The 16322-nt window shown below is 46.0% G+C and overlaps 1 protein-coding gene across 3 annotated transcripts in view; it reads left to right on the top strand.

Annotated features, from left to right (window-relative positions):
* The first annotated feature begins 4225 nt into the window (after positions 1-4225).
* The window catches only part of LOC135910898 (myeloid leukemia factor 2-like), a 73301-nt gene continuing 61204 nt past the window's right edge, over positions 4226-16322 (top strand). Inside the window, exon 1 of one of the 3 annotated variants that reach the window (XM_065442964.2) lies at positions 4226-4409. In XM_065442964.2, coding sequence (XP_065299036.1) covers positions 4357-4409 — 53 coding nt within the window. In that variant the 5' untranslated portion in view covers positions 4226-4356. The remainder of the gene's footprint in view (positions 4410-16322) is intronic. The other 2 variants (XM_065442965.2, XM_065442966.2) reach the window with 2 other exon arrangements.

Here is a 16322-nt window from a genome sequence, read left to right as displayed (position 1 = left end):
AGGGGATATGGGCTGGACTAGTTTTGAAGTGAGGGAAGCTCGCAGTAAAATTGAGTATGAAGAACGGCTGAGGAATATGGAGGAAAGTAAATGGGCTGGGAGAGTGTTCAGGTATCTGTACAGGCAAAACATTGATTCACAGTGGAGGAAAAGAACTAGGAAGCTTACCAGCAAGTATGCGGCCTGTGGGGTGGGCAACACAGCAACAAAGAAGGTCAAGCGGAAAGTCAGAGAGGCTGAATTAATCTCATGGGTGGCGGCAATGGAAAAGAAACCTGCCATGAGTAACTACTTAAGGGGAAAAAACGAAATTAGGAAAGAAACCATTTATGATAACTCAAAGGGAAGCTCATTACTTTTCGAAGCGAGATCGGGATGCCTTAGAACACGCACGTATAAAGCGAGATATAAGAAGGAAGAAGAAGCATGTGCTTGCTGCGGTAAAGCTAGGGAAACGACGGAGCATATTTTATTAGAATGTGAAGACATCTATCCAGCGGTCGATTTAGGCACCACTGGCCTCCTTGAAGCCCTTGGGTTCAGCGGGAGCAGTGGTAAAGCAAACAGGTCCGCAATAGACATCAGTAAGAGGCGATTGGAGGATTGGTGGAAGAAAAGTAGGGAAACGACAAAGGACGGAGACGTACAAAAGCACAGTTCGCAATAGGGTATCAGAAAATTTGGACGTGGTAGTTCATAGTGTGTTTTTTTTTTCTCATGGGTTAACCTAGGTAGGATATTAGGCAGCATAGTAGCAAGAGCTTGGTGGCGCAAGCCACCGCCCCGTTCCAAAGGGGACGCTCATAACATCCATCCATCCATCCGGTCAGCCGCAGACAACGTTCTTAAACATACTTCAGTTTCACAGCTCCGCTCGGGAGATGGCCGAAGTGGTGGTCACGCGAACTAGCGGCGCTGCGATCGCGTCTTTCGTCAGTTTTTTGTTTCGTTTTTGATAGAAGTTGCTCCATTTCTGGTAGATTTCTGGTTTCAATTTTGAGAAGTTCTTATTTCACAGTTCTTAATTTTGAGCCTCTTTGTGAAAATTTGTCATACCCGAGCTAGGTATTGTAAATGCGTTTCTGGTAATGAACTTGAAACATGACTTCTGCTTTCACTTCTGGTTTCATGTTGGTTGCGCTGCGTCGTCTGCCGTTATCCTTCTCCGTTTTGTAGGTGTTGTGTGATGTGTCGTGATTTGCTCACTTGAAAAGCTTCTTGAAGAAGCGTTTCCGCGTCTCATGACAGCAAGAAGTTCCCTATGCCGTGCTGTTTTGCCCCCGGCTGTACCAGCGGCCTAAGACATGATGCCGCATGGTCACCATTTTTTCGCACCGCCGCGAGACGCTGGAGAGTTTAAAAGTTGGGAACGCATGCTACACCGAAAAGACAAATGCCTCACAAACAAATCAAAAGTGTGTGAACTCCACTTTAAGGACGACGATATTTTAAAACGCTACAAGCATGTTGTGGGTAACAAAGAAATATTGATTCCTCGCGGGAAATGGATGCTTGTTCCTGGCCCACTTCTTATTCGGCTCTTTTCTGTGCTGCCTGAGCACATCTCAAAGCCAAAAATGTGAAGCGAAAGCGACGTCCACCAAAAGAACGAGCGCAAGTGCCGGCAAGTACATCGGGCGAAGCTTGTAGTGACAGCGCTTCAACTAACCTGCTGTTTGGCTTGGAAGAAGGAACTTGAGAAATATGCGCTACACACATGGTGCTCAACGAGCTCACGAACGTGACACTGCCTTCTCCGCTCTGGAAGTTCGAAATTGTTGAGGACGACACAACACAGAATTAAGCGATGCGGAATATTTTATATAGAGGCAACTGGTAGCCAGGCATCTGCGAGTAATGAAAACTGTTGTGCTTGAAGAGGATGGTACGCTTGCTGCATAAACGGCTACAGCAAAATTCACAGGAAGCTATTTCGCGCTGCGACTAGCATTGCAAGTGTGGAAAGAATCCTGAGAGAAGCAGAGAGCTTGAACATGTATGCGGGCGTGGAAGCAGGCCAGCGTGACACGGTGACATCAGATAATATGCACCACAAGCAGTGCAATGTACTTACAAAGCAACTATAGTCTGCGCGCGGTGTCTCTGTCTACAGAGGAGACTTCGACTGAGTATTAAAGCTCCGAGCCCAACGCCCAAGCGTTATTAGAAACTACACAATGTGAAGAAGAGGCTGCTTAGGGCAGCTGCTGCGCATCAAAAGCAAAAGAAGGAAATTTTGGCTCTGAAGAAAAGGCTTTCTGAAATGCCCGATAACAGAATCGAGGAAGCGTTGGCCGAACTTCCTTGCATTTATGACATCGTTTAAACAGTTGAAAGCAATGTCTCCGTGTGGCGCGCGGTACAATGCGGACTGGCTTCTTAATTGTTTAATGCTGAGGATATTAGCGAGCCCTCGAGCATATGAGCTTCTATCTAACATAAATATGCTGCCCTTGCCCTCCATGAGCCGTGTCACACAAATTCTGAAAGGAATACCATGCAAGTATGGTTTCAATCCTCTCTGTATGGAAGCTATTAGAAAAAATTAAATTATGGGGTTTTACGTGCCAAAACCACTTTCTGATTATGAGGCACGCCGTAGTGGAGGACTCCGGAAATTTCCACCACCTGGGGTTCTTTAACGTGCACCTAAATCTCAGCACACGGGCGAAGCTATTGGAAAACAGCTGGCAACAGAGCAGATGGGAAGAAACTCGGAACACTGATTTTGGATGAAATTAGGTTACGCCAGGCGTACAATTCCAACAAGTCAACCTCCAAACTTGATGGTTTTGTGGACTACGATGGTATTTCAAATGAAGGAACTGACCAACTTGCAGATCATGCGCTCGTGCTGATGTTCGTACCACTTCTGGAGAGCTTGGTGCAACCGCGCGTACGTGCCACCTAGAGCTTTGCCACGAAAGGTGCTGCGCCTGGCAGGATTTTAGCAGAGCTGGTGTTGTAAGAAATAATGCAATTGCATAAACGTGGTGCTGTGATCGCCGTAGTCAGTGACGGAGCTGCGAACAATCGCTCGATGTGGCAGCAGATGGGAATGAGCGGCAGCGTAACCTCACCTTCTCACAAGATTCCACATACATGCCTGCCTGAGCGCGCGTACCTTTATTTCCAGTGTGATGTGCCACATGCCCTGAAGTGTGTACTCAACCATTCGCTGAAGCACAAATTTCGACAGGTGAGCTAGTATGTTATTTCATATATAACCTGTGCTGATTGGCGTCGATAACTCGCTGACATAGCAGGTGCAAGCAGCCAGAAAGAGGGCAAAATTGCTTTGAGCAAAAGTAGCTGAAAATTACTTTTTTTGTGCACAAAGTAAATAAAAAGTGCCACTGTGTTTGTTGTTTGTTTTGTTCGCCAAAAAGAAAATGAATTAAACTTTGACATAAATATAGTATTTAACTTCGTCCTTGTCACTGCTCACAGATCACTTCCAACTCATTTGCACGTCCCATAATATCCGCGTACAACTATAAAAAATACATGTGTCAATTAAATTTATTAGGCGAAGAAGCGTTGACGGGGGTGGATCAATTCACCACAGCGTTATCTCAAGCGACTGCTGGGCGTGATGCGTTAATGTCCCTACGTCTGCACAGGCGCTCGCCGTCTTTAATGAATATACATATTAGGAATAAGCAGCAAAAAACAAAGCCCCCGCTGAAGGGAGCACCATGGCGCTTTTATAGGGCAAAAGTTGGTTGAAAAGCGGAATCGCAGTGCATGACCTCTCATTTGCGGTGTAGTTGCAGCTTCTAAAGACTAGCTAGAAATGTCATTCAAAGGTCCTTGGCATAAAATACTGTTCGGGCAGCCAAAACACAGTCGTCGAAGAGCGAACGGCACAGGCCAGTTGGGGAAAACGACCCACCGCAGAGATGACATCGTAGGAGTAGACGATGCGCGCTGCGTGAGAGATATGTCACTGCAGCGCCGATAGTGCACAGACACCGTGAAGTCCCCGTTACTTACGCCCGGCAGGTTTGTCACAAAACTTATACTGCGTATCTAAACTACATTTACCGACGGATAAGCGCCTACAGGCCTGTTCGTGCAAACGACGCATCGCAGCAGGAGCAGACGACGTGCGGCGCATGACGAAAGACGCGACTGCAGCGCCGGTAGTTTCAGTGACAGCCGTTTCGGCCACGTCGGCCAATGGGCTCGCATAGGGAGCTGCGAAACTGAAGTATGTCTAAGAACGTTGGCCGCAGAGGCATTGGAGGCATCGTCGCAGCAACTCGGGCTGCCGTCACTGCTGCTTTAGGCTTATAGTTGGTTGGTGCTCGGTGTCTGCGGCGGCGCGGTCTGCGGCTCCTCCCGTCGACCAGGATGGCCCTCTTCGGATCGCTCATGAGAGACTTGGACAGCGACCCCTTCTTCGGGTGAGTACATCATTACTCCATCCGCGCGGACCAGCTTCGCCACGACAGGGAGTCGCCCAGCGCTTGTGGGCGCCTACCCTTGGCTTGGTAACAGCGGTTCCTTCGGCACACGCTCGCTCTGAGAGAGACGTGCACCCTTTGTGCTGTGTTTGAACCCGTGCGTTGGTGTGCACTTTCACAAGCGCATCGCGAAAGGTTCTCACCCCGAGCGCGGTGAAGTGGAGATATCTTCTTTCCCGCTGTTGCGCGCATTTTACAGGCCACGTCGGCAGGCGACCCTGCCGTTGGCGAGTTCTTGCGCGACTGTGGAACCCTGCTAGGCCCACCTCATTTTGGGTGTTCACTGCTTTCTAATGATAACCCCGGACGTTGTGCGAACACAACGGGATGGTTGAAACACGGCAAACGGGACATCTGTGGCTGGCCGCGATTACTTCTTGCGCAAAAGAGCGGACGCAACCTTGGGTCTGCTGGGTGCTGCTTCCTTGGAGAGGGCCACTCGGGCAAATTGCACTTCAGGGCCCCAAATGTCACTTTGGCAGTGCGCTGCTAAACGAGAAAGTAAAGTGCCCGTTGAAATTGATGGCAATGGATAAATTAGTTTGCACAACATACCTTTGTCATTTTAAGCAACGAAATAGTAGTGTATAATAAATGTCAAACAGCATTTCGAGAAAAAACTTCGGTCCTAATGAAGTATTTAGGGTTGCGCAACTAGTGATTTCTTAGACCGAATGGGATTCGAATCAAACTGAATATTCACCACTTTTTAGCTTTTGAATAAGTAACAGCCGTTTTAACAATTATTATTAAAGTGTGTTTACAACCTAGCATTCATAAGGTTTGCGAGTTTGTCATTATTTTGTACATTATGAAGAGTCTAATAAACATGCACATGGAGCATTAAGAATGAATAGATTTCTTTGCAAGCACAGGACTGTGCTCATGGGGATGAAATTTATTGTACTTTTGATGCAATTCTGTTTAATTGTGCACTATTGACATTTCAGGGTGGTGTAAAAATATTTGTATCTAATAATTTTGGCAATTCGATTTAAAGACTGAATCGAATAGGATACGATTCGATTTGTTATTCTAAAATATTAAGCATTTATACATCCCTAAATTGATTGCGGTTGCAATAACATCAGTTATCACAAGCCAAGACATCCAAAACAAGCATAGAAAGAATGGAAGCTTTCATTCCAGATCTTGTGGGGACGCATAGAGCTTTTAAAGTCGCAAGAAGAAAGTGGCTCAAGAATAAGTTCCAGCTCTGCATTGAGCTTTTTTTTATTTAGTTATATTTAAAGCGGTGCTATCGAGGCTACGCACTTAGTTGCAGTGAAGCGAGTTTGTTGAACACACTCGCTCAAAGTGTCACTAAATTTCCTTTGTGGTTCCAGAATACCACTCGCATCATAGGAAAATGTGGCACTACTGTTTGTGCTATTTTAGTGTAAAATATGGTTGCGGCTGTGTAAAGCAATCTTTCTTGGAATTCACCCATAGTGCGCTTATGTTTCACCACATGTAGAGAGAGAACATATCTTTCCAAATTTAGCGACCGCAGCACTACATTATGTGACTACTTGCGTTTTACATGTCATTTCAGAGGGACTATTAATGAATAATACCCGTGTCACACGGGCGTTTGGAGGGCCTTCCAACGGATAGTCGGTTGACTCAAAGGTCAAGTTCGAGCTGCTACACTGCTACACGGGCGGTTTCGAAAGCCGCTGAGTCAATAGACTATCGAGTCAACGGAGCACCTCACAACACTATCGAAATCTCTATGGCCTTTGAGCAATGAAAACGGAAACAGTGCGAACATGCCCTCTCGCTCACAGTGCTTGTACTATCGGTTTGAAAGAACAAATCAAACCAAAAGGCTCTAAAAATACCATATATGAGTGTTATTAATTATTCAATGAAGTATTTTTGCCACTTGATATGTGCGAACTGCACATACTCTCAACAACACCAACATGCATCGACGCAAACGTTGCCGCAGTTTCGCTACTCAACAACTTAAAAACTAAACATGTATGGCAATGAATAAACATTTCTTGAAATGTATAAACAAACATAAAAGAAATTATAGTGCTTTTAAGTGGTTTTAATGTTGCTTAACTTTTTGTAACATGAAAACGAAAGTAAAGATCTGCAGCGCCACACAATTTTACAAGAAACGCCTGAACCACTCAATGGACTTTCGAAAGTGCCATGTAGCACCGCGACAACTCCTTTGAGTCAATAGAGTTGCGGCATTTCGAAGGCCGTCGACTGGAAGGCCTTCCATATGGGCCCGTGTGACACAGGTATAACACCTGAACGCATGCTCTAATGTCTTCTGGCCCTCTGAGCAAGATACCAGTACCCTTTCTGCAGGGCCTAATTGAGGCTGCGATCCCATCATGATGTGTCCATGTCCACAGCTAGGCAAATCCCATGTATACAAGTTCCGTTGCGACTCTCGCGCTGTGCGGCCTTCTGAGTGCATGAAGTAGGGATGGCACGAGTACTGTCGCTCAGCAGAAGGTTTATTGAAAACAGTTTCTTAAGAGCATAAGATGCCTGTCGACAAAGGAGGTGACAAAATCGGTGGTGATATGGGCCGAGTGTAGTTAAGCATTTAGCTAGAAAACTCCTCAGTGTAGTGTTATAGATGGCTTGCTCACACAGGACTGTGCCTGCTTGTCCATTTGGCAAGCTTTGGTAATTTCATGGGTGTGCATATCTGTGCCTTATAAGAATGGAAGTTTTTGTGAAACATGGCAAGCAGCCACATGACCAACAATGACTTGTTACATGAGAGCTGCATGTGCCCTTTTGGTGAGTGAAGAATGTTCCTCTCAGGCGAACATTGGCCAATTTTGCCTCTGCAAGCCTTACTTCAAAACAGAAGAAGTAGATGTAACACCCTTACAACAGCATGTATAGCCAGTTGTACTGCACTGTAAATGCTCCGACGCACTATACATGCCCCCACCCTCATATATTTTATCATTGACCACACAAATGCCACCGAAATTTGATTTCATTGCCTCCTTCTACCCTTTTTAGTCATACTGTTTCTTTTGTTACCCTGTAAACTTAATTGGCATGTGTTTTCAATAAACCTTCAGTTCTATGACAGTGCTCTTGTCATCCTTACTTTTCCTTGTCTTTTTGCACTGTAAATTGTGAATATTTTCCAACTCACCCAGTACTCCATTCTTGTTTGCCCACCTATTTCTTCCTCCTAAAGGGACAGCGAACAAGGTATCTACCAACCAGGAATACCTGGAATTCTTATGAATTTTAAGTAGTCTGGAAATACTGAGGGAATACTCTGGGAATTTGTGCTCCTATCAGGGAAAATTAGCTGCAATATTAAAGAAAGGGAACGAAATGCTGGCTCGAGTAACAGAGGAATTTCAATAAATCGTCTTTGGCGCCATGTCATCGGCTGGAGGAGTTGCCGGTGTACAGTCAATGACCGACTTTACAGATGCCCAATAATTCTGACGGCTTCACGACACCCCCACGTACCCCATAGAGTCAATGTATAAGAACATCTATAAAAACGTATCTGAAATTTCGGACGCAATAACCCATTGCCGTCCGATTTTCCAGACTTTCCGTGACCACAGGTCCAGAACGGCAATAATCAAAGCCACCACCGCTGCCGTTTTGATTACCTCACCGCCTTAAACCGGTGCTCTCACGCAGATGCGCTGGCAGCCGTAGCTACCACTGCGGCAACGCAAGGCCTAGCTATTTCAACGTTCGCTTTTAGGCTTCTTGCCATTGGGCGCCGCATTTTTCATTGAAAGAATTCGCCGTTGTCAGCAATGGCACCCTCCCCACCCAACCCCGTCTTTATGGTCCTCACGATTGGGTTCGAAGCTCGGAAAGCACGATGCATTGCATAATGCCGGTTCCCAAAAGTCAGCTTCAATACAGCAATACAGCTTCCCAATACAGCAATGTTACAAAGTATTGCTGTGAAGCATAACAAGTGTGGGAAGGGCAATTGTCACGGGGCACAGTATGTGCGCCCCCCATCTCGTGTCACAGTATGAGCACCATTATGTCAAATAAGTGCACTTGCAGGCCTTCAGAGCTTTTTCGGATGTGCCTGCGGTGATTTGAGCCCTTAAGGGCAGTAAAAAACAAATTAATTTTTTCTAACTGCCCGAATTTTCGGACGTACTTGGGGCCCCTAAGAAGTCCAAAAAAATCTGATGTTGATTGTACAAATGACCAAGAGGATGCTTCAAATGGTCTGTAGGGTGAACGCGCAGCAGAAAGAGGATGAGAACACAAAGGACCTACGCACTGAGGAATAAACTGGAAAGAAAGCATGCTGCCATTTTTTTGAAGGAGCTCGAGCTCACAAAACAAAGTGTTGGCTGACACCGAGATGCAGGTGTCCCTGATCCAAACCAAAATGAGCTCTTTAAAACAGTGGAATGCAACACTGAGGCATTGTATACCGGCTGAGAGTTTGTCAGGACAGTTGAGGTTGACTTCCCAGCTGTTGTGAAAAAATCTCACTTATGACAGTTTGGGCCTCATACCAATGAGCTTGCTACCAGGTGAGAGAAATAGCTCATATTCAAAAATACTTGCTTCTGTATTCATCTCCTTTTTATTCGTATTTGAGAACGTTTGACTCGATTTGCAATGGGTTTTACCTTTTTTTTTTTTCGAAGATATCTTATTCGCTGCGCATTTAACTAACCTCTCTGTTCTGTTTTCTTTTAAATTAAAATAATCGCGACTCCTTACAATTCAAACTGGTTTAAGTTTTTTCTTTTATTTTTTTAACATGCTTGCTAGAAAGTGACAGCATCAGGCGACATGGTATCAGCCCATCTTGAAGGCTAAACCCCATGAGAGCGATGTGCGCGATGGCAACGAGCGATGGCTTCGAGCGACAAAACGGGTCGTTGCTTGAACAGATGGATCAATCTTGTCACTTGATCGCTCCGTTCTAGAAATCTAGAATTCGTCGCTTGTTGCCCAGAAGTTCTACGAGTGACTAGCCAGTAGCGTGAAGCCGGAACTGGCTATGCATCGCCCAAGTACTGCCAATTGTCACACGGAAGGAGCAAACGATTGAATTTTTATACGTGCAAGGATAAGAGAGACACTCAGAAATATTTTCTGCTGCTTTTTACAGTAAAATACATCAACTTAAATGAATAAAGCATGCGCAATGCTAGTTTCTGCGCCTATATTGCTGCCCTCATACCAGCAATACTGGGGAGACGTCACTCGAAGTCGTCGCTCGCATGGGGTGACTTGTAGGCGATGAGTGAATGCAACAGCCATCTCCTTCATGTCACTTGCAGCTGTCGCGCGCAAGATCAATTGCATGGTTTATACTTGACATAGAACAAAGTTCTGGGTCATTAAGGGAATTTTCAAAAGGCAACCAGGGAAAGCCCGGAAAACTCTGGGTATTCGGAAATGTCAACTTGATAGACACCCTGAATAAAGGGATTAATTCAGAGCAGGGGTTCCTAGACTTTGTTTTGGGGACAGCCTTCAGAAAGTACCGTCCACCCACTGTTGTTTCTCACCAATATGCTTTTTCTGACCTCGCCTAGGAATGGTTGTTGTGATGAATTATTTGAAGGAATCAATTGAACATCCAAAGGTGGGATGCAGTGGTTTTGATTGTTAAATACAATCTAATGTAAAGGTTTTAGATCAAGCTGAATTCGTTTTGCCCCCCGCAGTACCCTAAAACAATGTTCACGAAAACTCTGGGTTCTGTGCAACCGAGTTTGGGAACCCCTGGTTTAGAGTATTGTTTCAAAAGTCTAATTTCATTGTGTTCGTGGTAGGAGAGAATTCCGCCAAGCTTCCATTTTTTTTGTTTAGTGCCAAAACGCTAGCGCTGGTGCATCAGTGTTGCAAATGTATCTTCTCATATTTTGGCCATTCCATAAATGTTTATGAAACTTGCCAAGTTTGTTCTGTGGCACGTGATGTGGTCCATCTTTGCTGATGTAAAGCTCATTGGCCCCAAACAGATACGGTAAAGATTCATCACTTCAAAAAGAGTTGGCGTTAATGCCACCATAGTTTCTTTATTCTATTGCGCCTTGTCAAGACTCCCGTCATGGTATGAGTGGCTTTTTTTATGCCATTGTAGAAGTGCAATTTGCCAATACTGCTAAACTTATTTTTCTCTTTAGTGACCCTCTTACATCAAGTAAAGTATGGGCTGCCCAGCCATATTTGATCTCTTATCCACTCCACTGTCTTCTAGTCTTTTAGCCCTTTCCCTACTGCAAAAAAATCATGAACATTGTAGTAAACTTACTGGAATATTTCTGTTCACTCAGTTGGTAGAGATTTTTTTTTCTGATCAGAATAGTATCCGCTTTCTCAATTCAGTAAGGTTGCATTATTTCCCAAATTGCATGAAATAATAGATTGAAGGCTTCTCTGCACAACACTGAGGTTTTGCAGTATGGTGCCCTGTGGGACTATATACACTGCGAAAAAAAGAATATGAAAAGAAAATAGTCTAAGCGATGCAAAACACATGCAGATGAATAGTGGCTACTTTTCCACAGCTCCAAAGGCATTGTTAGTAGATGGAGGAACCACTCATTAGCAGTTGCAAAAACCTCCAGTCCATCCACATAATTGTCGGAATCCGGAGAGGAGAGCACATCACTTTCTGCTCCCAAGGAAAGCTTCACAGAGCTATTGTCTGACGAGGAGTCATCAAAAAAAAAAATTGTAGCAGAGCCCATCTCACGATGACTCTCAACGATAATGTGTCAGCATTGAATCAATATAGCGATGCAACATATTGCCACCATCTAAATGAGTTGTGTATGAGGCGTGTATGGCAGTGGGACTCCTCTTTTGTGCTTCCCTAAGAACACTGTGCCATCTAGCACTGCTACTGTGAAGCTTCTGCATGGCCTCCAACATTCTTGGCATGCTGGTGTGTGAACGCTAAAGAAATTCATCATGCGGCAGTCGGGCTCCTCTCGCATCTTAAAGCCCCTCAATCTCTAAAAGTAGTGCCAACCACTTCCCTCCTCCGCTGCACTGGTGCACGGCCTCGACAGTGGTGCCGCCTATGCTGGCCCTGCCTTAGCAGATGACGGCTAACACGCTACCGGAGCGAATCCACGGAAAAGTTTGTCTGAGCCTTGTGGAGCAGGTTTTGCTTCATCAGTCGGTAACTGGCCTTGATAATGTTGTGTTGGAATTGCAAAAAAAAAAAATAGAGAAAATGACCATTATTCAAGGCATAAAGCGCTCACATGTTGAGAGTTCGTGTTGCTGAAAAACACGATGCATGCACACGGTGTGCTCAGAGGCACGTAATTACCTCAGTTCCAGGTTTTGACTGCATGAAAGTATGCGTATGTGGTTTCGTAGGTTTATTTACACACCTGCAGGATACTTTCGTTCAGCCGGCACGTGAGATTCCAACAGTGTGGGGCAAGCAGCGCCTAGCAACCGGGCCACTTCTGCTCTCCGCCTTCTACAGATGCATGTAGCTCGCGCGCGGGTTGTGGCGGCCATGAGCAACATTTTTACATGTAGACAGTATTGATAATTTTAACAACGTGCCAGCACATGGAATCGTTTATAACAGTGCAAGTGGTTGGAATTAGCAAGTACGAAATAGATGGGACAACCGAAAGAGGTTCCGAAAATAATTATCCCCTCCTCATTAGCACCACTAACACTTTTGTTGAAGTGCTCGTATTATATCTGTATACTATGTGCGTCTGTATTCATTTGCGTTGTGTAAGTTTTCGCAGGGAAGCAGTGTTGCTCTAACTAACATTCAAGGCACACAAGACAGAGAAAAAAAATTGTTTCTTGGGTTTTACATGCCAGAACCACGATCTGATTTATAGGCACTCTGTAATGGGGGACTCCGAATTAATTTTGACCAGCTGGGGTTCTGACCCCCACAGACAGGACATGGGGGCTAGAGTTACTGTATATGCTACCGCAGGTAGCAGAGTTGCGCGTCTGTTTTATCACGCCGCTAGCGCCCCTATTGGCAGAGCGTCATCACGTGGTAGTCAAGCAACCGTGCATTGCGGAGAAGCAGATGCCTGGGCCAATTTTTGTATTTCCCGACACCGCCGCTGCAGCGAACTGGATTGACACAAGTTATCGCCAGTCAAATTCAAAGCGAATCCGGCCGATCTGAGCGTTCGCTGTTCGCGTGCGCGCTAGCTGCGGAACAACAACACAACGTGTGCAGCGCATCTCACAGTTGGTTCATCGCAATGTCCGCGCAGTGCCATCGGAATGATATAATGACCGGGTGCTCTGCTCCCGTCTGCACGAATCGCCCTGAAAGCAGAAAAGTTTTTATTCGATCCCATTCAAACCCATGCACCACACTGCTTTCACAGAACTGTCATAAAAAACCAGCTCACATTTTCAGGATAATGCACTGCTTTGGTTGCTGTTTCTGAACATAAAAAAGGTTACACAACTAAGTAAAGATATTTCATCTACTACTGCTTATGTGAAGCAGGATGCAAGAGGAATTAATGTCGTTATTTACCATACGGTAAGGGCCTTTACTGTGTTTTGCATTATTACTCATATTGTAGCTATGTCAATCCTGTGAGAGAAAAACTTTCACTACACTCCCACAGAACGTTACTTTTCGAATGTATGCAGTGAAAAGGCACATAATGAAGTGGCACTTGAAGGTGTGGCTGATATCCAGTGCTTGCTAGTAGGTGGGTACGTTTCTACAGCAAATTTAATGGGGTACCAGAGTCGAAGTACTAATGGTTGGTCATTTATTCACCAGTAATATTTAAGACTGCCTACACGTTGAGAGCTTTGGCACATAAGCAGGTATGCCTATTGCAAAACCCAGTATCCAGTGTCCAGTGCAGCGCCGGATTATTGGCCCAGTGCCGCGTGCTGGATGTTGGGGTGCTGAGCAGGCGCGGCGTACTGGGAGGCACTGGGTACTGGTGCGAAAAACAGCTCTAGCGCGTTAAATACGCGGTGCCTGGACACCGTATATATATATTTTTTGGGAACAGAAAGAAACAGAGAGCATTTTGGCGCAATAAAAAAAAAAAAAGCTCCTACCAGGATTTGAACGTCGGACCTGCAAATCCCAAGCCCGGTACTTTACCACTACGCCACGCCAGAAGCTGAACATCGGCGCATAATTTTCTACGTCAAGGACCAAGAAGCAGTTTTAGTTTCACAGAGAGAAGCCTCGCTCAGTCATAGTAGATGCGCTATCGCCCAGCAACTAAAGCTCACGCCTGTACCACAACGAAAATTTTGCTGTCCATATTCAGTAGCTTGCTCGGAAGTGCCACAACACCGATTTTCACTTCCGATTTCCGTTTTAACTTCGAAAAAAGTCCTAAATGAACCACCGACCCAGGACGCTGTATGGGCTGTTACTACTGATTTGGATAGCCGTTTGTTGTTCTTCATGCGAAGGATATGCAACGTTTTCTTATTTCAGTGATGCCTTTCAGTCGACACGTCTGTCTATTCATATATCTTCGTCAGAGAAGCGCAGGCTAGGACTGTGATCCTTCGGCGACAGCACATATATACCTGTGTTCATGACGCGTCACATCGGCGCTCATCGCTACTTGTGCTGCTTGTGCGCTCATGCTACTTGTGTTTATTTAAGGACACTGATGCGAAAGCTGACATATGGTTATTTATCCTTGTTAGACTTCTTGATTCCTGAGCCTAAACGCGCCGAGAGCGTGCAGATGGACTCGGCGGATACGCTTGGCATAAGCTTCGGTGGGGACCGATCTCAGCGCCTTTTCTTGACTATCTTATTCAGTCAGCTGTTTCGATGCACTTTGTTTGCGATTAGGCGGAAAAGCAGTCCACAAGCGATGCAAAAGTGCCCACGGTCGATCGACAATATGGTAGGCAAGTCGCCTGCAAAAACAGAGTGCGGCTTCGCCGCATAGATTTGGTTGCTTGCCAGGCAAGATGGCGGACGTACGCGCAACTCTGCTACCTGTGGTAGCATATACAGTGACTCTAATGGGGGCCTTTGCATATCGCCCCCTATCGAAACGCGGCTGCAACTTGATCCCGCAACCTCGTGCGATCAATCCGTCTGCGCGTACTTTCGTGGCACTGGGCCAGCAATGGTGGTTGGAGTGCACTGTAAAGATAAAAATATACAAAAGTGCACCGCATGCTTCCACGTGACACAGATTGGCCAATGGAGGAGCGGAGGGGGGAACGCCAGAGAGAGCGGGGTGGCGGGAAGAGCTAATGGGGCAACTTTTTGAAAATTGAGGGGCATTATTGTGTCTGAATGTGCTGTGCCATCTAGTGGCACTACCAGGAAATCTGCATGTAGCCTCTGAGACTAGAAGCGTGGTGCACCAGTGCCTGTGAATCTAAGAATTGTTCCCTAGCTTGCTGCACATTTAGTGGCACAAACTCAGTGACCCAAATAGGCAAGAGGTTCATTAAAAAGCGGCACATACCCAGTGCACTCATGGCTCAGATAGCTAAAGCGTTCGCACAAAATGTGTTAATTGAAAAGTGGCCGATAGGCTGTGCACTTGTGGCACAGGCAGCTAATGTGTCTAGGTGCTGTCTTTGAGGAACCCTTGTTTCCACTCAGTATTACATAAAGTTAAGAGATCTTTTTCATCATTTACAGTGCCACATTCCCAATAGCACATATCTATTTACCAAATTGGCACCGAAGATGTTCATTGAAGAATGGCACAAGCCTGCTGGCACATATTCAGTGACACAACTTGGCATCAAAGAGGTCCACTGGAGACTAGCACAGACCAAGTGGTACCATACATACCCAGTACTCCAAGTCGGCATCATAATTCCTTCGAAGAGCAGTACCTACCCAGTCCCGCATGTACAGTGACCCACATTCCCGTGAATGAAGTTTGTTGAAGAGTGGCACATATGTATATATCAGCATGTACTCTTGTGACCCAAGTTGGTCTGAAGGTTAGTTTCAAACCCTGTTCCCTCTGCACAGCAGCCCAATGCTATATCCATTTGACCACAGACTACCCAGCGACTCAGGTAGGCAAGAAATCTGTTAAATAACTAACATACATAGATACTCTAAAGAGGATTTTAGGCTGTGGTCTGAGAGCAACTAATGTGGCAGTAAAACGGCAGCAAGAGCAGCGTGTTGCAAATAAAGAAGGTGCGCCGCACACGAGCGGCGGCCACAGGCGCTGCTCGCGCATTTGCTGCCCGATGACGAACGAATCACATCTGGGACCAGGTCTAACCCCTGTCATTGTTTGCTATATTTCAAGTGGTATTGAAAACCACCCTGTCGTCTGGCCCTTCAGTTCCGGCATTGGAACAACTCCGCACCAAGCACGGCTTCGTCCGGAGGGCCATCACCAAGGCCATTGCTACAATCGACGCCCTGCTGACAGATGAGGCCACCCCTACGTGGGTGCGGCACCAGCATCTCGAGCTCGTTTTAGTAAAACAGGCAGAGCTCATTGAGTTCGACCGTGCCATCCAAGATACGCTCACTGATGCCAACCTGGAAGCAGACCTGACCGCAGCTTCCGAATATGAGCAAATGGTAATGTTTACCAGGACGAGCGTGCATCTCTCTACCAAACTGCGGCCACCTGTCCTGCCGGTCTCTATCAAATCCACAGAAAGCCCTACAGTGCAACTTGCCTTGCCAACTCATCCAAGCGCCCCTTCCGTTTCACCTGGAGTGTCACCCACGGCTTCGTTCTCTCACATTGCCCTGCCAAAGCTGCACATCCCGATGTTTTCTGGGGAGTGGCGCAACTGGCAAGGCTTTTGGGACCAATATCAGGCAAGCATTCATGGCTTGCTGTCCAAGATAGACAAATTTAAATATCTGCGGACGTACCTGTCCGGGTCAGCCAAGACGGCAATTCG

This window comes from Dermacentor albipictus, chromosome 2 (assembly GCF_038994185.2).
Source record: "Dermacentor albipictus isolate Rhodes 1998 colony chromosome 2, USDA_Dalb.pri_finalv2, whole genome shotgun sequence".
NCBI classification, from domain to species: Eukaryota; Metazoa; Arthropoda; class Arachnida; order Ixodida; family Ixodidae; genus Dermacentor; species Dermacentor albipictus.
The sequence above is the reverse complement of the archived record's forward strand: the minus strand, read 5'-3'. Positions and strand labels throughout refer to the sequence as shown.